A 23,569-nucleotide genomic window follows, 5' to 3' on the forward strand; every position below is an offset into this window, starting at 1 on the left:
TATTACGAAACACTTTCACACACACACACAGATATATATATATATATATATATATATATATATATATATACATATATACATACACATAGGTTTCAAGGATATATTATGAACATATATGCGTATTTCATTATGTATTATGGATGGTTTAATTATTATATACAAAACAAATGAAAGATGAAATATTAAATTTCATACTTCAAAATATAATGGCGATTTTAATAATATATAAAGGTTTATGAACAAAAAAAATTCAAAATTTCAATTAAAAAAAATTAAACAGTATATAAAATAATACATTTTAATCTCAATAAAAGAGAAACAAAATTAATATAATTAATGATTAAATACATTTTAAAACTTTGTAAATTTAAAACTTACATCAATATTACTGTAATGTGACATTCTTTGAACTATTTTTAATAAAATTTAATTTCTTTTAGAAAAATAATTTATGTTTTATTATGAATTTAAACTAGATAATTCGATTAAATGAATCTTTTTTTTTTTCCTCGAGATTTATAAACTTTAAAGATTTTATGATTATTTAACTGTACTTGATGTATATAATTTAGATATTCGAATTGATTTAAGGTATTAATTTATTTATCGAAAACGTAATTTACGAATATTTCATTAATTTACAGTTCCTTAAATAATAAATCGAAGCTGTTTACCATAAAAAGGAAAAATAAGTAATTACGAATTGTATTCAACGCTGTTTATTTGCAAATGAACGGTTTAAAGTAATCACGATTTACTCGAAATGAGTTGTAGTCATTCTGCAAATCGTTCCAGTGTAATAAGAAGTAAATCCCGTAATAAATATAGAATTAAGCTATGTATTAAGAACTATCACTAAAAAATATCATTATTAAATAAATTATATCTACAAGCAATAAAATATATTCTGTAAGTTTTTAAATCCAATAAAAACGTAAGAATATTTATTAATAGATTCTTCAAATATGTTTATAAAAATTCCGTATGATAAATACGGACAATATAAACAATAAGAAAACTAAATTAACAGAAATTTTGTATATATGCTACTTTTAAACATAACATTTAAAGCTTTAAATTTAAACTTTGTAAAGAAAAAAGTTTATGATTTATTAATTGGGTTGCAATTTGAGAAAATTGCAGACCTATAAAAAAATCCACTAAAGTCCGTCTGTATGTCTGTCATTCTTTAATCTCGAGAACGAAGTTAGATGACCGGCATGACTATCGCTAGCAGGAAAAGTACGACACTGCTACTAGGGGTAAAACACTACTAATTTGAGATCGAGAGCATATATTTTAAATTAAATAAATTAAGCATATAATTAAAACTTAGAGTACAGTATTGTAACGATGTCACAATAATTTTTGCTTGCTATATAATTATTATTAATCTGTAAAACAATCTTAAACAAGACTTCCTTCTCACGTCTAAAATATTTTACAAAATAAATTATTATTATTGAAAAAATTACATGAGCATTTTCTTTTCATAATCATTTACCTTTACTCCGACAGAAAAATGTTTAATAATAAGAAGAAAACTTTGCATTATTTTAGTAATTAAGACACTTCCAGAACCTAATATCCCGAGGAGAAACTGATAGAGATATAATTGATAAAGTAAAACTTATTAATATTTTAAATATTTATTAATTTTTTTATCTTAAAATGATCACTATAATAAGCGAAAGTAAAATTTTCTTTATTTAATTTTATTTTACGCTATAGATATTTTGATATACAACATGGTAATTATTTAACTTAACATTTTGATAATACATAAAAATAGAAAAAAATATCTTATCTATTATCAGTAAAAAATCTACAGGTTTTAATTTATTATTTTTTGTACGATATGTCATACTAGTGGTTTGGTTTTTCGAAGAGGCTTGGGAAGATGGGACATAAGAAAATAGGAAAAGAAAAAGGAGCTCAATGGATGATAGGGAAGAAAAGTGAAAAAGCAATACTTGCATGAAGTCTTACTCTGAAAGGCCAATGACTAAAGATATGAAGATGTAAATATCTTCTAAGAACTACAACAACAAAGCCATAACAAAAATACTGCCGAAACTAAAACCCAATATAGAGAGATGGCCACAGAGCAAGAAAATGTGGCCATGCACTAAAAGCGATCATATCTAATCTAGCTATAAGGACTCCAAAGATAACGAAATCGTGAAAGTCCAGGAACAGAATTGAGTACTAGATCCAAAGAAGTGACAATATTATCAAAGGAAAGTTGAGACTGCGAAAGAAAATTGCGAAATTTTTCGAAATGGATGTCGAGCATTTTATGGCTTAGAATAAAAGATTTTGTTTGATTGTCATGTCTTGAGACAAGTTAATCAAGAGTACATACTGTACCTACTTGCAACCATTTATAATTATTGTTCTTTCTAGTGGTAAGATGATTATTCTTGTTGTACGGTGTTTAGATGTTTGTTCCACGTTAGCCAACAAGACAAGTAGATGTACCCTTAATTTTAAATCTGTGTAGTTAGTATAGAAAGTTACTATGCTTAATAATTAGCTGTGAAAATCACAAACTGGAAGTAATGTGCTTTCTTTGTATACGGTGTCAATCTTAGAGATAAACTGTATGTCAGTGTTTTCAGTTAAACATTTTTTAAAATTTGTTATATTGTACTTCACAGTATATTCCTGCAATGTTTTTATTCAAACTATTTATAAAAATTTCCAGAAAATATCTATCCATAAAATTATTTTTGCATCTATATCCTAATCTTGACTCGAAACTGCTTAAAATATGCAATAATCTAGCGATTCTCGTTCATCTTAAGTTGCAATTTTATATTTTATATACGAAAAATTAATTGTAATATTTATTATTATGTAAATTATAAACTATATAACCTATAAAACTTATGTAAATTGGTCGACAATAGTACAAATTAATAGCTCAATTTATCATAGAGATTAAGTTCAAAACCAAGCAAACAAAAAAATATCTTTTTAACATCCAATAAAATAATTTTAAGAAATTAGAAATAACACAATATGAATAAGTACGTGAAGATAAATTTAATAACAGTAAATACTAATAGTTTAATTATTATTTAAACATTTAAGGCAGAAAATAAGAAAATTACAAATAGACAGGAGTAATGTTAACCATACAAAGAAAATTAGAAATATTATTTTCAATGATGTAAACTGTTTGATAAAATATTAATTTTTACAAAAAAAGTATATTTTCACGTAAATACAATTAAAAAACACGTGTTTAAATAATAGCATTTTATAAACTATACAGTAGTTCAAAAGTTAAATAAAAATGTCTCAAGGTATTTATCAGACAGAATTTTGTTGGAAATTAATAAAGTCAACATCTTTTAAGTAATAAAGTCAATTTTTCTCTTCTGTAACTATTGCTTACGTACTAATTCATTTTATGCCATTATTAAATTTTGACAAGTTACTTAATTTTTTTTATTAAGCGTCAACTTATATTTATATAATATTACATTTCTGTAAACTAAAAATATAAATAATATTTAATTAATAAACTTCAAAAATTATAAGAGATAATGTAGTAGAGTAAATGTTCTTTACATTTTTAAACAATAATTTATTATTTTTAATAAATTTAATAAATGTTTATCTGTAAATTAGTTTATATTTTTGACAGTTTATGATTGTTTTTTTTAATAATTATCATTTAATTGTAAAATATAAGTTTTAACAATAAATATAAAAAATACTAATAAAAACAATTATTATATAAATTTTACCTTACAACAACAATTTTCAGATAATAAACTGTTTTTTAATTTTTCTATATAAAATTATTTAATTTCAATTTTTCTCACTGCTTAATGATTTATAGTTTAATATACCTTCAACAAATTCAAAAATATTGTATATCATTAATAACGATAATTAGATTTATATCTCAATTATAATCACACTAAATAATCTGTAATTTATATATTTATTAAATATCTAAAAATTGAACTTAAGCAATTTTACATTTATCTATAGCTAATAAAAATAAAGCCAAAAACGAGCAGCCTAACTTTCCCGGCTAAAAGTTTATTATTGTAATGTGTCGTTTGTTATATTTTATTTTAAAAACTTTTTGTTTTATTAATTATTACAAAATGTTAAAAAGCTTAATTTTCACGGTAGAGATGAGTTTTATAAATAAAAAAATTGTAAATGCTAATAACGAGTAAAATCTTTAAGTCCTATCCTACTCGCGATGAGACACGACCTACCTCTTTCTCTCCATCCCGTTGACCTTTAACCACCAAAATTTAATAGCATAAATTCTCTAATACACAAACCTCCTTGAAAAATTTCAGAAATTTTCGACAAACGGCGTAGGCGTTATTAAGTTTCAGAATGGATGAACAAAATCGTTCCCCTACACACACACAAACGTCCATACATACAGCAAAAACTTCTTTTTTCTGCATTTCTCGACGTTTAAGGTCTCAACATCAAAAATATAAAAAATCGGGGGTGGATCATTTTTTAACCGATCACCATACTTTCTCTCTATTATATATAACAACCGGAAAAGTAATAATATCACAGAAGTTAAAATTAGTATATTTATTTTTATTTCTAAACTATTAATATAGGATACTGTGTTTTTATTTTCTTCTTCGTAATATTATTATGATTATGATGGTAAATGAAGAAATATGGTTTAATATAATATATATATTATGCAATACATTATACAATATTATACAATAATATTATGTATCAATATAATATTAATATTAAACTACCATTGTAATATTATTAATATGTTTTAGTATATTTCCTTTCTTCATCTTCTGTATATTTATGTCCTTTCTTCTACTATATAGATTTTTATATGTTATTTTTTAAAATGATTTGTATCATACGTGTTTTTAAGACATTGTTATATTGTTTTATGGAGAGTTATTTTTACCAATAGAATTACCTTTGTATTAATTTTTTTTAATTTGTTACAATTTATTTTTATAAATATTCAAATCTAAATTAAATTACTTAAAAGTTTTACAATAATTAATTTATATAAATTCTAATTAGAATCGTTACAACAATAAGAATTGTGCTATAATTAGAACAGTGTTTATAATAATAATACTTAATTATAATATTATTATTATATTATTCATATATTCTATTACCGTTCGAATAAGCCTGGAAAACTGAAGCAGAAGGCAGAAGAAAATAGAAGAGAAACAATTTTAGGAACTTAAAAGTAGTTATTCAAAATTATCATTAAAATAATCATTCAATTTAATTCTGATTAACATATTTAATCTTCATCTTTTTAGCTTTATAAAATGTCAGTAAAGTTATTTGTATATTTTTCATTATCTTTTTACTAACGATTAAACGAAAGTGGACTGCAATTTGAAAAAATTTTAGACCTATAAATTTCCACTGCCGTCCGTCTGTCCGTTCTTTCTTAAATTCAAAAATTTTTCCCCTGAAAGCAGTTAGATACATAACCGGCACGAGTCTATTGTTAAAGGAAAAGTAGGATGTATAGGAGCACGACACTACTATAATTTGAAATGGAGAGCATACGTTTTAAATTAAATAAATTAAAAATATGATTGTAGCCCGGCATTGTGACTATGTCACAATAAATAACTGCTCGTTTTATTCTATTTATGTTGTTTATGGAAAGTTAAAAATGTTTTAACTAAAATTCATTATTCTGAATAACGTTAATCTCTATATACAGTATATAAAGTTGTTTTTTTAATTATTATTGTTCTTTCCGTCCTGTGGGCATTAAGAGGGCTTTTTTCGTGTCCATCGTAAGTTCAGCCAGACCACAATATGGAAAATTGAGTGATTAAGGATGGGAGATCGACATATCCGGGATAGACCTTCTACGAAAATTCATAAAGATGCTCTCTACTATTCCATGTTCTCCAGAGAGGGAGACTGACACTTTAACTGCCTCGGCATTTCGGCCATGTTATAAAGCTAATTATTGTTAATGAATGAAGTCAATAAAGTTTTACTAAAACATTTTTCGTACTGAAAAAATACGAATAAATAATCAGTACAATAAAGATCTGCAGTACATTATAAAAGATTTCAAATCTCGAATTTAACGGTCTACAAGAAGCTGGAGTTTAGGAGTGGATGCTTATAGAATAAAACAGTAGACGGAAAGTCCATTTTAAGGGCCATATACCTATTTCTGAAATAGTTTATAACTGTTTATTAGTTCGCTTATTGAAAATTAGCGTACGTCTTTTTTCTTCTTACATTCAGTTACATGCTTACATACATCTTACATAAATCTAGCGAGCAATTATTTTATTGTGACATGGTCACAATGCCGGGCTACAATTTTTAATCATATTTATAATCTATTTTATTTAAATTATATGCTCTCCACTTTAAATTATTAGTGTCTTGCCCCTGAACATTATACTTTTCCTGTTAGCAATAAAGTCATGCTGGTCATGTATTTAACTCCTTTCAGAGAAAAATTTTTGAATTGAAATAACGTGACTTTCGGTTTGCATCGGAAATTCGTATATAGTTAATCGGGGTCTCCTGCCACTAAAATTTCCACCTCTGGTCTCAGCTTACAACTAACACTGTTCTCGCGATTACGGACAGACAGTGGGAATTTATAAGTCTACAATTTTTTTTCAAATTGTAACCCAATATATAAAAAAGAAAGTTTGTTAGTTTGTTCTTTATACATTTCGACACAATTTGTACAAATTCAATGAAACTTTTCAGGACCAATCTCTTATCCAGGAAGTCAACAAATATTTTTGGTCGAATTAACTTAAACCCTCTGTCCACAAAAGGCTCCCTTTCTAACTGATCAGCGACATGGTGACAATAATTACTTAATACGACGTTATCAGCGAGCATAAAATATGTTTTTAGGTGTTTTCCAGGGTGCCGAGTTTAAATATTTGATTCATTTTTCATGAAAATTTGATTGGTTACTCAATTATCATATCATATTTTGCTGTGAATGGTTACTGTACATTAGAGTCAATATTAGAAAAAATTTGGATGTCTTGAATTATCTTCTCGTGCAGAAGTCAACAACTATTTTCTGTTGATAAACATCAATTCTTGTCTACCTAACCAATTGGATCATTGCGCCAATCCGTACCATCCGCGTATTCTTAGCAAGTACAAAACATGTACTTGGGGTTTTTTCGAGTGCCGAGTATCAATCTTTGATCCGTTTGCTTGAAATCTGATTGGGCTGCGATTTTAAAATTGTAGACGTATAAATTCTCACTGGTATCCGTTTCTCTGTCTGTTCTTCCTTACACTCGAGAACAAAATTATATAGATGAAGGTCTAGACCAGATGTGGAAAGCTTGGGACAGGAGATCACGATTAACTACATATAAACTTTCAGTTTAGACCGGAAGTCACGTTATTTCAATTCAAAAATTTTCTCCGGAACGTAGTTAGATAACCGCCAAGACTATCGTTAACAGGAGAAGGATGATATACAGGGACAAAACACTACTAATCGGGAATGCATATTTTAAATAAAAAAAAATTAAAAAATATTATTAAAAATTGCAGCCCGGCATTATGATGATGTCACAATAAATAATTGCTTATTTATATATAAAGTTAATTTTGTTAATTTAAACAAAAATTATTATAAATTGCAAAAATATGTCACGATCACAAAGCAACGTGGCGAAATGCCAAAGTTGGGTCTTCGAAAGTATCAGGGTATCCTAGTATATACGTATACATCATTGTAGTTTGGCTTCGATTTACGAAATGATTATTTTACAATTATGTTTTAATCATTTAAACCGATATTTCACTGAATACCAGTACCAAGTTTTTCATTAAATTATTTAAGCTCCAATATATTTCTAATAATTTATTTTGGTTTTACATTCCTCGTTACAAGATAATGTTCCTCAAAATTTAACTATAATGAATAACCCACATAAGTAATAAAGATGTTCAGAAGTGAATATCATAAAATATGTTAGTATATTTTTATCTACAATTATATTATTCAAACTATAGTTTTTCAATTAAACTCAAAACAAATAAAATTACTATTTATTAAAAATTAGCATAAATTATCTTTTCTGGTGGATTAAATTCTCATATTTCCATAAGCAGATTAAGATTTTGAAAGAAACTTAATGAAGCTGTACAGAACTTTAAAAAATTATGATAATTCTATAAATGTTTGAGAAATTTAAAATAAAATAAAAAATTTCAGTTTAAATGTATTTAAATACTACATAATTTTCAAATGCTAAAGTTAGAAAATTCTATTAATTGTATATTAAAAAGTATTATTATTTTGAAGAAACTTAAAAGTTTCCTGTTATTAAATTATCAGTTCTAGTAAGATTTAAAAGGAAACATGTAGAAAAATTTTCACCGAGTATTTTTCTTCTTTAAAGTGCTCAAAGAATTAATTAATTCATCAATTTTATACTATTTAATTATTACTGCTTATATTTTTCAACTAAAAAAAATTTTTATGTTTAAATTTAAAAACAAAATGATTACTTTAATATTTTAAGTAAAACAATTTTATTCTTAAAACTGTTTCATTTAAAATTATATCTTCACAGAGTTTTTGTTTTAATTAGTATAAACTTCGATGGAGGCTTATTTTATATTAAATTTAATTAAATTACAATAGGACATTTACTATTTTAAAATACTCTTAACAAATATAGGGAGAAAGTATCAAAAATATATCATGATATATTGTCATTTTATATCAATTTATATTGCCTGGAGTTGTTTGTAATGACGTATTAAGCTACTCACTGTTTAATAATAAAGATATCTTCATATTAAATAATGATAATAAAATGTAATAATCGTAATTGTTATATAGATGTAAATAATCATCTTGTTAGTTATAATAAGGGGAAAACAAAATATTGAAGTGATCATTAAGTTTACTGTAATTTTTTCATACTCATTTTTCCATGAATTTTGTGAATTACCTTTTAAATATCCATATTATTTTAATTTATTATTTATTTTAAATTGTATTTTATTTACTAAAACATATATTAATTTGTATTAACTAATTCTAAAATATTAAAACTCTGCATGTCCTAAATAATTCTATTACAAAAGCATTTTACGAATTATTATAGTAAATTCATTTTAATTCATTAAATTCATGTGAGATTTTTAGCTTTAGATTTATTATTATTATTTTTTATCATCATCATACTTATTAGTAGGTAGAACCTGTTGTAAGGTGTAGGCTGAGGGATGAGAAATTTAATATATTTAAAGCATGAATCTTTCTTTTCTAACAAAATAAATTCTGACAAATACGTGAAATGTAATTTTCAAACATTTTAATTTCATATAATCAGGCTTGAAAAAGTCCGGTTTAATTCTTATAAACAAGGATTGAGTCCAATAAATTTTACTAAACTTCTATCCCTGAAAATCTATTAATAGATTTATGGAATTTCATATTTGGCATGTTAAAATTTCAGAAAATACGACTCGTTGATAAGTTTTCAATTCAATGTTAGGAATGTTTACACGATATAAACTGTATTTTTAACCTCAATAAATTGACAAATTTTTATTTTCCAAAAATCGGTAGATATTAAATAGTAGAAGAAAGTAATAATTTATTGATTTATCTATCCTTCGTCACAATATGACTAAAATGAAGAATCAATCTATAAAATTTATGTATCCACATATCTACAAAGGAATTAAGACAGAAATGCTCTGTATACAATTTCCTCGCTGTAGATATTAAAATTAATGATAAATTATTCAAGCTTTCTATTTGAACAAGAAACACCAATTGGCGTACAGATTATATTACAAACTGAAAATACATTCCCAATGTATAAAACTCGATTTGAAATCTACTGTGAAAACTATAGTCTGATATGAAACAAATCTAAATTAATCGGTCGACAATAATTATTAGTCGTTGATTATAGTTTATTATAAATTCTGTGTTTTAAATGTTATTCTATTTCTACAGTTTCTGTTATTAATTTTATTAAATGATTAATAACTATATCGTTATAACATTTGGTATCCGAATTCAATGCACTTCAATTATACTCGTATATAGTCTACATAAATTAATTGAATAAATTGATATATAACTATCGTAATTATAATTTATATATAGAAACCCATTATAACATATAATTATCATTATTATTATATATACGTTCAATAAAACATAATACAGTGAAATACTGGTGTAAAGAAATAGCAGGTTTATGGATAATTGAAATTACATTCGTTATAGTAACATTTCTTTTTACTATAATTCTAGTGTAAAGGCGTTTTTAATCATCTATAAGACGGTCGAATTTCAATCGGACAAAATTATAAAAAACTACAGCCGAATTCAAATGAAAATTGTGATTAAATTATAAAATATAAAGATTTGAAATTTTCTTTCAAGAACAAAATAAGGAAAAACTGATCACCTAAAAAATTAGTCTTCGAAGGGAAAATGTAATGAATATTGCCAATGGACACTATTAATGACATTTTTGTACGAGTATATTTCATTGACAAGTATATTGATTATATTTTTTTAGTAGACCGATGAAATTTTCTTTTATTTAACTAATATATTCATTTAATTGGCATCCGGTAAATAAAATCTCTTACATAAAAATATTGAATGAGAGAATCAAGTAGTCATCTCAGGGAAATTCTTCCTAGCTCTCATCACTTTATAGTAAAGTGGGGAAATGTATTTTATCATAATTACTTTGTGATTTTTGGTATTCATTAAAGCGATATTTTATCACGAGTGTTATTAAAGAACAAGTTATATCCAATGTTAAGTAAATTATGCAACCAAAATAATCAAACTTTTGACTTGGCTTGATTACTGTAAAATATATAATTAAACGAAATAAACAGTAAATATTTCCGTTTTCACTTAGAAGATATGAGACTTCTTTCACAGAAATTTTCACTGATTAAAATCAACGAAACTCCTCACGTTAGTTTTCGGATAATGTGGTGTTAACCTGCTGTGATGGATTAGGGTTCGAATCCCATCCAGACAATTTATCATGGATAGTATAGACTAAGACACAATTTCATCTCTCATCCATACTGATTGACTCCACTACAGATCAGCTTGCGTAATTGTAACCGTCCGTACAGCCTTAATGTGCTGGTACCTCACGTTAATTAATCAATCAAAGTTAATTTTAGCATACTGGATGAAAGGAAGCATACTAAGTTAATCATTTTAGTGCAAGAAATATGCAATTTTAAATTGCTTTCTAATTGAAAACCTGAAAGACATATCATGGATAACATTGGATAATATATTTTCATATAATAGTATATGAAAATATACTATTATATTATTAAATGTACTAAATATACTATTATCCGAATAGTATATTTAAATTTTAAAATATTTTGAGTAATCCTACGTACAAAACATTACATTAGCATTAGTAATAACATTATAAAAATACTGCATTTACCAACTGAATAAAAACCATGATACTTAAAAATTACAGAATTTATATTCAATCAAAGATCTAAACTAATTTTAAAAATTAATTTACATATATATCAAAATAAATTATAAATTTGTTTTAATTTTCGTAAATTAATTTAATAATAATAACAATATCAATATTTATATAAATGTTTTTAATGGATACTTCCGGCTAATTTTTGTATTAAAATCTAAAATAAATTCAAAATTTTTAAATATAATTTAAATTAATTCTTTTATTAACTTGCTGAAATTATCTCATTAAATACATTTTATATTCTTAAATGTGTATATTTATTTTTTCCACTGAAAATAACCTATAAATGAAATGTTTGCATAAAACTTTCTTATTTATAAAATAAATTTCATTACAAATAAACGTAATTGTGAACTATACCGAACAATGTTATGCAAACATATTGCGATTATTGACGAAATTAATATTATTTCGCCCTATCTAATGAACTCAAAACGAACGAATATAACAATTTCAATTCTTACAAATAAAGTTTGTTAAAAGTACGAGTTTTATATATATTTAAATATTTAAAAAATAGAAAAATTTCGCTACTGAATTAAAAATCAATATAGCTATGTTTACCAAGTGTTATTTTTGCATCCTCGTCTTAAACTCAAATATTGACATTCAGTTTGGATATTGTGCCTCGAAATCTAACTAGTAATACCATCATCTGTATATTTGCACCCTATTTTTAATTTAATTTTAAATCAATTTCTTCAAATACATTCTTGCAGGTATAAATACGAAAGAATCAAACAATTTTACAACTTTAGGACACTAGAAACAGGCTTAAACAGATAAATAACCGTGGCAAATAATGTTTCAAATGTATTTAAAAAAGCCTTCAATTTTCTTCAATTGATCATTAAAAACGGTTAAATAGGAAATTTTAATTTAAAATTAATTTTAAATATTTATTTATTTGTAATCCATAGTTAAATCGCTAATTATCTATTGATATATATATATAATTTAATTCTTTCACTAATTAAAAATGTAAATAACTTCATGTAACGAATATAATTGAATATAAATTTTTCTATAAAGAATTATTTTAATTTTAAAGCATCTTCTACGTAATAAATTATAGATATTAATTAAGAATTCGTATTTTTATAAACTACATAAATGTTTAAGATAAATACATTGTCAACTTACATTAATTTTTGAAAAGCAACTCACGCAGCTTAATTCTTTTCTAAAGAAAATTTTCACTTTATTTCTTTTTAATTTTGCATTGTTAACAAACTATCAACACTAATGTTAATTTAATATTAATTTCATGGCCTCATGAATCGCTTGATGGCAAATTGAGATAATTTTGGAAACTAACTTTTACAACACTTTGTAGCCTATATTACTTCATAATAGCACACTATGCGTATGAAACATTATAATTAAATTTTCATGGAAAATTTAAATTTCAGTTAACTAATCTATATTGAAAACCTAATTAAAGTGAAATATTCTTACTTTAGAAGATATTTTATAATTTTCAAATTGTAATTTTTTTACATTTTACAATTAATAATATTTCTTTGATAATGTAAAATCTACAGAGAAAAATTCTGTGATAAAATTTAATAAAATCGCAATAAAATATACTAAAAATTAAAATGCCATACTAAAATTCTATATTTTTACTCTAAAGACAATATATGATTATGTTTTTTTAATAAGCAGAAATGCAATAATGACACTTCTAAAACCTTAAAAATAATGATTGATTTATCTGATGATTTAATTTAAATTATATATTATTAAAAAATAATTTTTAAGTTAATATAAAATTTAAATATATTTAAACAAATTTTTACTCATTTACTTACTTTTTACAGGCATTTATAATGTAAACTTCTATACTTTTTAAAGTGAAAAAAATAATGAAATAGAATGATTTACGTTTAAAAATGAATAAAGTACATTTAATTCTTGTATATGAGATAACATAAATAAAGTAAAGCAAACAATAGTTTCGTAATATTTCGTGTGTCGATAAAAATCCAAATAGGAAGAACAACTTGAGCGATAACTTTAATGAAATTTGTCAATCCACCCAAACATTGACATTTCACGATCGATTAAGGTTCCGGCTTCATAATATTTTTTTCCCCTTACAATAAATTAAATAATATTTTTATATATCTTTATATAGTAATTCACGTAATTAGATCATTTAAATATAAGGACATATCTCTGCCATACCTCAGCTTATCCACATTATATTATCTAAATATTATATTTTAAATATTCTTGCACATTATCTTCTTAAAAAATAATATTTTGGGGTTTAAATTTTTAAAAATTAAATATTTTATGACATTTTTTAATAACAATACATTAAATATATAAGTTATTGTTTGTAAAACTAAGGCTTATGTATTTAATAAATTTTTTAAATTTAATTATTTAGTAAAAAATCTAATTTGCTTTACTGCTTTATTATATTAATTGAAAGTAAATAAGCGCAATGATGTAGTCAAGTATTAATTTTGAGAGGGGGCTAACAAATGAAGATTTAATTGTAGTAGTTACATAATTATATTCTTATATTTTATTAACACAAAGATTTTTAGAAAAAAAATTATTATTAAAATATTTTAATTCGTGACTTAATAAAATATTGAGCTTATGAAATTTCCATAAAAAAATCTCCAAATAAGTTTCTCTAAAAGAACTTTATTTAGGGTTTTTCAAATCTCTTAGTCGTGCGTAGAGCTTGGATCTACAAAGATTCCCTTTAAAAACTATTTTATATAATAACAATTATTTATTGTGACATCGTCATAATGCCCGGCTGCAATTTTTAATTTATTTAACTTAAAGTATATGCTCTCCACCACAAATTAATAGTGGCTTGCCCCTGTACATCATGCTTTTCCTTTAACAATAGAGTCGTGCCGGTCATCAAACACACTTCAGGGGAAACATTTTGAATTGAAATAACGTAACTTCCGCTTTTCATTGAAAGTTCGTGTACAGTTAATCGGGTTTCATGCCTCAATCGTATTCATATCTGATCTTGTCTTTTATCTATCATACTCTGCTCTTGAGATTAAGTAAAGACAGACGGACAGACGACAGTGAGAATTTATAGGTCTACAAATTTTTTAAACTGCAGCCCAATATTTATTATTGAGATTATAATGGTGTTTAATAATCATTTATTTCTTTCTACAATATTAAATTATATAAAAATTACTTTAAAATATTTTTTTAATAAAATAACGTTATAATTTTATTTCAGATATATTTTTGTATAATATATATACAAATATTAAAATAAAAAATGAACTTTAAAAGATATTAAGAGATCTAAAACGGAATAATACCATTTCCAACATAATACCAGATCAGTTTCAATTAGAAGATATCATAAACTTTTGGAATTTTATAATAGATTCGATATTAATGTTAGTAATTGTCGATAAGAATTAATTAATAGACGTTTTTATTCGACATTAGAATGACTATACAAGAAATATCTGTAATTTAAACTCTACCAAGTCATAAATAAATTTAGAGGAAATCATTTCATGCGTCAGACACAATTTGAGACTGAGATCATCTTATATATTAAAATCGATTACCAAGTTATATATGCATAATATTTATTCATTATTCAAAAAATTGTATTATATATAATATACATATTATTATTTTAGAACGTTTAGAAAAGAGTAAGTGTCAATTTTTTTTATTTTTTATTTTTTTACCTTATATAAATATTACAACGAAAGAGAATTTTGTTACATAAAAGCTATATAAATTAAGCTTTTCCACATAATGATCACTTAAATTTACATATTACAAAAAATTGTAAATATTCATTCCCACGTTATAATGCCTATATACTGTTAGATAAGTAACTATAAAATTTCCAATCTTTTCAGAGATTTTACCTATTAATCCTATTTCTTTCTGGTGTATTTTTGAAAAGCTAATTGAATATAAAAAGTTCTGAGTGAAGATAATAAAATTATTTGTTTCTTCCAAAAATATATTACTGATTAAATAATATACATTTTAAAATTATTATTTAAAAAAAATCTCATAAAATATGGTTAATATTTTATTTATAATTATAAGGAATAAAGTATTTTAACTATTAAAACTACTTGTTAAAGCGTTCTGAGCCTTATATAATTATATTGTAATATGTTAGTAATTACAAGATTTACAATTATAAACACTAAACGTTAAGCTGTTTTCTGTAATATATTATCATTATCGTTTATTGAATAAATGTTTCTAAGTGAACTATAAAAAGTTTTTAGATTGGAAAAAATTTATCTTGATGGTTATTAAAATATCTTCTAGAAATGTTCTCGTTTCCCCTACATTTAGTGTTTTTTATTTAAAAAAATGCATTTAATGAAAATCTATAAATCGAACTTCTCTAAAAACAAAATATGATTTCATTATTTGCTATTCACAGTGTTGTATCATTTAATAAATTAGTGAAAACGGAAGAGTTTCATTACCATTTACAGATATATTATTTATAGATTAATACATTTAAAAAGCGCATTTAATAAATTTTTATTTAATTAGTTTTCAAGAAAATTAATTAATACGAAAAGGATAAAAAAAAATACGATTATAACGTGTTAAAATATTTTATTTTCTTCAATACAATAACATGATTTGAATAAAGATATTCGTCTTTAAAATCCCTTTTTAACATTCCATTATTTTCTTATTAATTATATATTTCTATTTATGAATTTTAAAACTTTTGTTTAACTTATCTAGTCAAATAGAACATATCTTTCTCTCATTTCATCTCTTATTGATTTTGCGAAATTGTTAGAATCCACTACTCAAAAAATCATTGAATGATGATCGATGAAGTTCATCGATTTCGACTTCTCTATTATTTTGTTTTAGATTTAAATTTAATTAAAAATATAATATTTTAAAAATTGGCTAGCAATTGCTAAATAACAATTTCTAATTGGAGACATTAATGGCTCGACTACTTGTTGAAAGAAGTAGGGAGGGAAAAAAAAAACCTATTGATAGGCTACCTCTACATCAAGATAACATTTGGAAGGAGGGATGACTCTCTAATAAAATTAATTAATCGAAGCTACTTCGAAAAATGCTACTTACCGAAGCAAAATTATATTTGTAATTTTTTTGAATTAAATATTAAATACTTAGATTCAGATTACATTAATTTTATTAATAAATATTTTCCAAATTAGAATACAATTTTATTTGTTCAATATAAAAGTTGTAAACTAATTAAATACGCGATATTGAAATTAATTTTTGATCCAATTTATTATTACCTCTATTGTCATTTACTAATTACCAAATTTGTTGTTTAAAAGTAAATATAATATTTAAATTCTATTGTACATTAAATATAATCATTTACATTTTATGGTTAATAGTATTGAAAACTTATTAATTTGTAATTCAAAGACAAGCGTTTAATTTTACATATTAAATGATTCGGAACTTCAAAACTTATTTAAAGACTTATAAAAGCACAAACAAAAAGATTACGTCAAGAAAAAAATATCTAATTTATAGATGAATTTCTTTTTATTCAATGCTGATGGTTTTATTAACGTTTTCATTTTTCTTAATATGTGATCATTAAATTAATTCTTTATGCGTTACAAAGTACAAAAATAAATAAATGGAATGTATATAAATTTAACTTATGTTTAAATATCCTAAATTTTTCCATAAAATCAAAAGTAAGGTTAAACTTATACTCTCTTACACACAGAATTAAACATTTCAACTTTAAATTAATGTAAAATATATTAAATAATTTTTATATTAAAAAGGTGTGTTTTATAACCATAATTATTATAAAATCAGAAAGTTCTATTACCCAATTTAAACATGGACTTATTTTTTTCAACCAAAATTCCTAAAATTTATTTATAAGTTTAGATATAATTTGAAAATGCTAAATAATAATAATAAAAAAAAAACATTAATTTGTTGTAATAAAATAAGTTATGAATCATTCGCTTAAATCCATTAAAAATACTTATATTATTATATAAAATTGATATAATTTTTTCATTATAATGAAATATACTATAATGCACAATACAATATTTTTCTATAATTCGCAGAAGAAATCAAAATTTCTTTCGAATCTATTCGAAACTTTGGGATTTATATCAACATAAAGAATCGAAATAGTCAACGTTTGAAACAGAATTGTACACGGAAACAAGACATTACAAGACGTTCACCCTCAACTGTAATATACAACATGAAAATTTGAAGTATATATTGAAACTAGAAATTTCGAACGATATCGTTTCTATTCGGAAATTCTCCTTTCAACGAAGATTCGTTCTGTCGGTTCTCTTTTTGAATACTTTTTCTCCCCCTTCGTTTTTTTGTGTATTAATACAATTTAATAAGCTTTTCCCCAAGTAGCCTTATTCAATAAAGTTTCTTAAAATTATACAACCGTGCCATACATGAAACTTTTATGAATTTGCATATAAATTTATACACAATATCCGTATTTTTTAAAATAAATTATGCTGTTATGGTTATAAGAATAAACATGCTATAAAGCCTAAATTATGTTATTTTACACTTACATTTAAAGTAAAAATGATAACGAAACATAAATTCCATAAATTGAAAACTGCATAATAAAGATGAAACTATTATAGATTTACAAGTTCTTAAAGAAATGAATGCAAATTTATGTGTATATATGAAGTATATTCAACCAAAAAGAAAATAATAATTTTTCGATAATTCGCTTACAACACAAATTAAATTTTACTAAAAAATACTTTAAAAATTTAAAACTAAAAGACTTATTCTGAATTATAAAATATAATAATAAAATTAAATCATCAGTAAACAGTAAAATCTATAAAAAAAATATAGAAAACTTTTTTTAGTTGTATTCCATTTCTATGCAACACAACACATTAAAATATATAGCTTATGAAATTTTACATATTCATTCAACTTGAGAATAGTAAAATAAAAAATATAAAAAAGAAATGAAATATTGTTTTCATTCCTGTCGCAATTCGCATGATAATTCTACAACACGACATTTCTATATTGTAAATAGGTTTTGTTAGTTTTCAAAACTTTTCATCGTAAACTATTTTTAACATTTTAAAACTAGAAAATATATAACTACAAATATTTTATTTCATTTTTTCAAACTACTTCATTTATCCTTGTATATTAAAAATTAGAAATATAGAAATTTAAAAAGCATTTTTCGATTTTTTTTTAAATTTATGAATTAAAAAACATAAAATAATAATATAAATTATTGTAAATAAATAAACTAATATAAAATATTAAACATAATTTACCTAAATTGGTCCCTGTTATTAATATTTTCCTGTTTGATGCTTAGAATTACAGGACCCAGAGCTTCGTCGTTTGTAAAATAATTCCAATGTTCTGTACCGTAGAAATATTTATCATACGTTTCTTCTTCTAAAGACATTAGTTCAAAAATACATCCATCGATACTCCCTGTTTTAGTCAGTTTATTAACTGTTATAGTAACATTACCGGAATTACTAGCGTCAGAAGGATTTTTATTAAGCGAGTTACTTCCACTGCACTCTATCCAATAACCAGGTGTTGGTTTAACAAAATGAGAATAAGAAGGACAACTCCCATTTCCTGGACATGCTTGGACGGGAGTCGGAAATTGGAGTGTTGTAGAACTTTTTCGACGAGCTTCTGCACAACCTAAACTCTGCCTTTTAAATTCGCGTAATTTTTGCATAAATTCTTCACCACTAACAAGGCCCGAAACATCAGCATAGTGTAAGGAGCAATATATCTTGTCTTTGTATCTTCTGGCTCGTTGAAAATTCGAGCCAGTCAATCTGAAACCGCATGTTTCACAATTCAAGCAATCCTCGTGATAAGTGGAACCTCTGGTACCCAAATCTACGGGTTCTTGTTCTTGTTCTTCTGTTTGATTCTCGATGATTGTTGGCCAATTACCCCATGTTTGATGGGTCAAAATAGGTAATTCACACACGAAGCACAACGAAGACATCGAGGCAATAAGATCAACTAACTCCACTCCCTGTACATACAAGAGAAATATAAAAATATGCATGTATACTAATTCATTTATAAAGAAAGAAAGGTAAATTAAATTTTTTTTTAATTTTAATTATTTTATATGAATTCGCAAAATTTAATTATTCGCAACTCCAGATTTTAATGTTTAGATGTTTAATTGTTTTAAAGTTATGTAAGTCGTAATATTTGGTGTACAAATTTAAAATTTATTATGAATTTTATCTGACGTACACAAAATTGATTATAATATTATGTTTCACATCTTATTCAGATAACATTTATTTTATGGCCATGTGAATATTCTATATGACATTTGTGTAATCAAAGTAAAGATCTAACATTCAAATTACAGATGAATGGCAAAAGGGATAACATTTGCGTTAAATTATAGCTCATCGAAAAGGATTTCAACCTTTATTAAAACTTAATAAATTTACTTTCCTCAAGAAGTAATTTTCGTGTAATAATATTGTTAAAATATAGCTCTTAAATATTATTTAATAAAAATAATGATTAATAGATATTTAAAATTATATTAATTTACTCGTAATTAAATTATATTTATATTTAACTCAATAACAATTGATTTGTTTAAGAACAATTTTTTTTCGATCTGTATTTCTAAGTTTATATTAAGTTATATTAAATTAAGTGTATATCTTGAGAAACAGATCGAAAATAAATGTTTACAGAAAAATTTATTTTATTTATAAAATATATATTAACGATTATAAAATGCATTTTTTATTCTCTGTATATTGGAGTTATCCGGTATTGGTTAAAAAAGTTGAAAATAATCTAAACGTGTCAAATGAGGTCGACATATGGCCAGTTTTCTATTCGAGGAGTTTTTATTAACCGCAAATCCCGTCATTACACTCGAAGGAATTTATTACATTAATTCAATATCTGTAAAGCTAAACACCTGTTGAGATAAATAACTACTCACCTGTTACGCAGTGGGTCCAATAATCAGGCCATTGTGTTCGCACGTGGAAAGATAATCGTCCATAGACCCAAGGCATGGCTCCCAACAAACTCCACTGAAAGACAATTTTTATCTATCAATATCGATATAAAGATTTTATACGTAGTGTTTTCACATCCATTTATCTCTGGATTAAAGAACAAATCAGCAGTTTGAGGCCAAGTAATCGTTCCAAAGAGCAGTCGTCTATGCCTCGCAGCCTCTCTATCGCCCGACTGAAGCTCCTCCCAGTTGCCATGGTAACAATCCATCCCCTAGTTCTGCTTATGTCACCGACGAAGATCAATAAAACTGACCAATGAGATCTCGAATCTAACAGGTATTCGGTGGTTAAGAACTGATGTTCTATTTTTATCTTTATCATATAAGACTACAGTAATCTCCTACGTTTGAAATATAGGCTAGGGTCATCAATTGAAAGACTAATTCCAACAAAGCAAACAATAATACATTAGCTTTCTTCCAATATCCTTGCAGAGAGAAAAGATCGATTTGAATAATATTATTACCTTATTCTAATAACATATTATCTGCTAGACTTCGACATAATGAAAAGACTATTTTCATTTTTCGTGATTGAAGAGTACCCCACCCAATGACGTCCCAACACATAACCATTCAGTAAGCGATATTTAATGTGTCTATAGTCTGTAATTTAAGGCACAGTATATAATATTTCGTCTTTTTATGTCTATTCAAATTATCTTTTATCGAATAATACATAAAGAATAAATTATCTATTTTTTATTCTAAACAAATTATAATCTATTTTATATTAAAACTGATTATTTAAAGTTATGTAACAACTTAAATACATTTTCGTACTGCCAATTACATTTTAAAAGATTAGCGTTAAGTAATTTTTTCAACTCCACCGAATAAAATATATTTTCAGTGGCGCAAATATTTTTAAAAATTATACAGTGTTTTTTACGAATTTTTAAATTTCTGTTATCTTCTATAGAAAAGGAATATTATTATTTTTTAAGTTAATACAAGCAATATTGAATCAATATATTGAAGAAACTATTTACGTTATTCTAAGAAAAGAAAGAAAATTTTAAACCTTTTATCAATAAATCTCAAAAGAAAAATCCATCATTTTGAAATTATATTTAAACAGAATAAAATTATCAAAATTACAATTGCATTTGTTCACTTTCAGGTATATTATTTTCATAATAGTCCTGTATTTTCTACAAATTCAATTTAGTGAAAAAAAAATAACAAAATTTATTTTTTAATGACATAAAATAAATAGAATAAAGTTATTATTTTATTTTATTAAAAAAAATAATTATTATTATTTTGAAAAAATATTTTTTGTTTATTTATAAAATATAATAATCATAAATAAATAACTTTATTACTTTTTTAAAAAATAATATTAATGGATATAAAATAATTACTTAATAAATATGAAAGAAGTTATTAATTAATATCATGTGAAAAGATTATTATATTATAGCATAATCTATAAGATAAACTATGTCACACACAATAACCTCACACATATACACACACAATTAAATAACGTATGTGATCATGGAAAATTCGTGTTTGTAACGCAAGCTGAAAATAACAAAAAGTAACTTTTATTCTATACACATCAGCACTTAATCTAATAAAGTTATTCACTCAATAATAAGATACTTTAAGAAAAGAATAAAGTATGAATAAATATTTTCTTATTCCAGGTGCTCTAGAATGATATTTTATCAAATTTACATAAACATCAAGTCTTTTTTACATTTTTTAAAAGTAAATATTTAATATGTCAAGATAATTTAGAATACATTTTTTTTAATTATAAATATAATTAAAAATTCTAGATATTGTTTACGTATTAATTTAATATAATACTTTATATATAGTTATAGTATATAAATTTTAGTTCATATTTTCTATTTTTAAAGCATGAATTAATTAAAATAAATTTAAATATTTTGAGGCTGTTATTGTTATTATATTTTTATTTATTTATTTATTTATTAATAGAACAACAAAGATCGATATATTCACTAAATTTTAAATGTCATGTTTATAAATTCGAAAAACAAATATAGTCTACGTCTGCATTAGAAATTCTATTCTTCGATATTGTTTAAAAGTAATAAAAACTCATGTAAAATACGTAAGCATAAGGTGTGAAGAATTAATTCATATTTTTGTTAATATATTTCAGATGATACAAAGTAGTAAATATTTGTTAAATATTCCTTTCATGATGATGTTTTTCTAATAATTTATTTTCTTAAAAGATAGGAATATATATTTATATATATTAAAAATATAAAACAAAAATTGAGTAGTCTAGACGTTAATATAATTTTAGAAAATAATTAGAAATTAAAAATAAAAATTATCGTATGTAATCTAGAAACAAAAATAAAAAATAAAATATATATAGAAATTTACATAAACTATTTATCACAATCTTAAGGGGGGTAAAAATACATGTATATATAATAAAATAAAATAAAGATAGCGTGAAAATCTTATTCATTTCGATTAATTGAACCTGTTTGCTTGAAATTCCTTTCGTCACAAGACATCGAAAAGTAGGCCAGTGACGTCATCACGTGACGTTTCATTACCATGGAAACATTTCCTTTCGTTTGATTCGATTTGAAAGACGTAGAGTCTAAGCGTTGCATGAAACTGCACGGAAGTAGCCTTACACTTTCTCTCTCTCCATGTATTCATGATCTTCACTTGATCCTTCTTAACGGTAAAGAAGATTACTCGTTTCATGCTTCACTTTTCTTTCGATATATAATTCACTTTCAAAGAAATAGTACTTTAATTTCAATCGTAAATGGAATTTAAAAATAGATTATATTTAACTGTTAGGATATAAAATTAAAATAAGCTTTAAAATATACATATATTTACAGGAGGGGAAAAAAATCATTGATTAGATTTCGGCTTCTTTGCTCACATCCCAACAAGCAAGAAGCCTTTGTATCCTGATTTATGACTTCCGTAGAGAGCAATAAAG

General features: G+C 24.2%; 1 protein-coding gene across 1 annotated transcript in view; it reads right to left on the reverse strand.

Annotated features, from left to right (window-relative positions):
• Positions 1-23,167, reverse strand: part of LOC136977522 (uncharacterized) — a 158,298-nt gene extending 135,131 nt beyond the window's left edge. Inside the window, exons 1-3 of the mRNA XM_067273017.1 lie at positions 23,090-23,167; positions 20,530-21,038; positions 18,848-19,581 (exon numbers count right to left, since the gene is read on the reverse strand). Of these exons, the coding sequence (XP_067129118.1) occupies positions 18,848-19,551 (704 nt within the window). The 5' untranslated portion in view covers positions 19,552-19,581; positions 20,530-21,038; positions 23,090-23,167. The remainder of the gene's footprint in view (positions 1-18,847; positions 19,582-20,529; positions 21,039-23,089) is intronic.
• Positions 23,168-23,569: the final 402 nt, after the last annotated feature.

Source organism: Centruroides vittatus, unplaced genomic scaffold, assembly GCF_030686945.1.
Source record: "Centruroides vittatus isolate TY-2023 unplaced genomic scaffold, ASM3068694v2 contig_460, whole genome shotgun sequence".
NCBI classification, from domain to species: Eukaryota; Metazoa; Arthropoda; class Arachnida; order Scorpiones; family Buthidae; genus Centruroides; species Centruroides vittatus.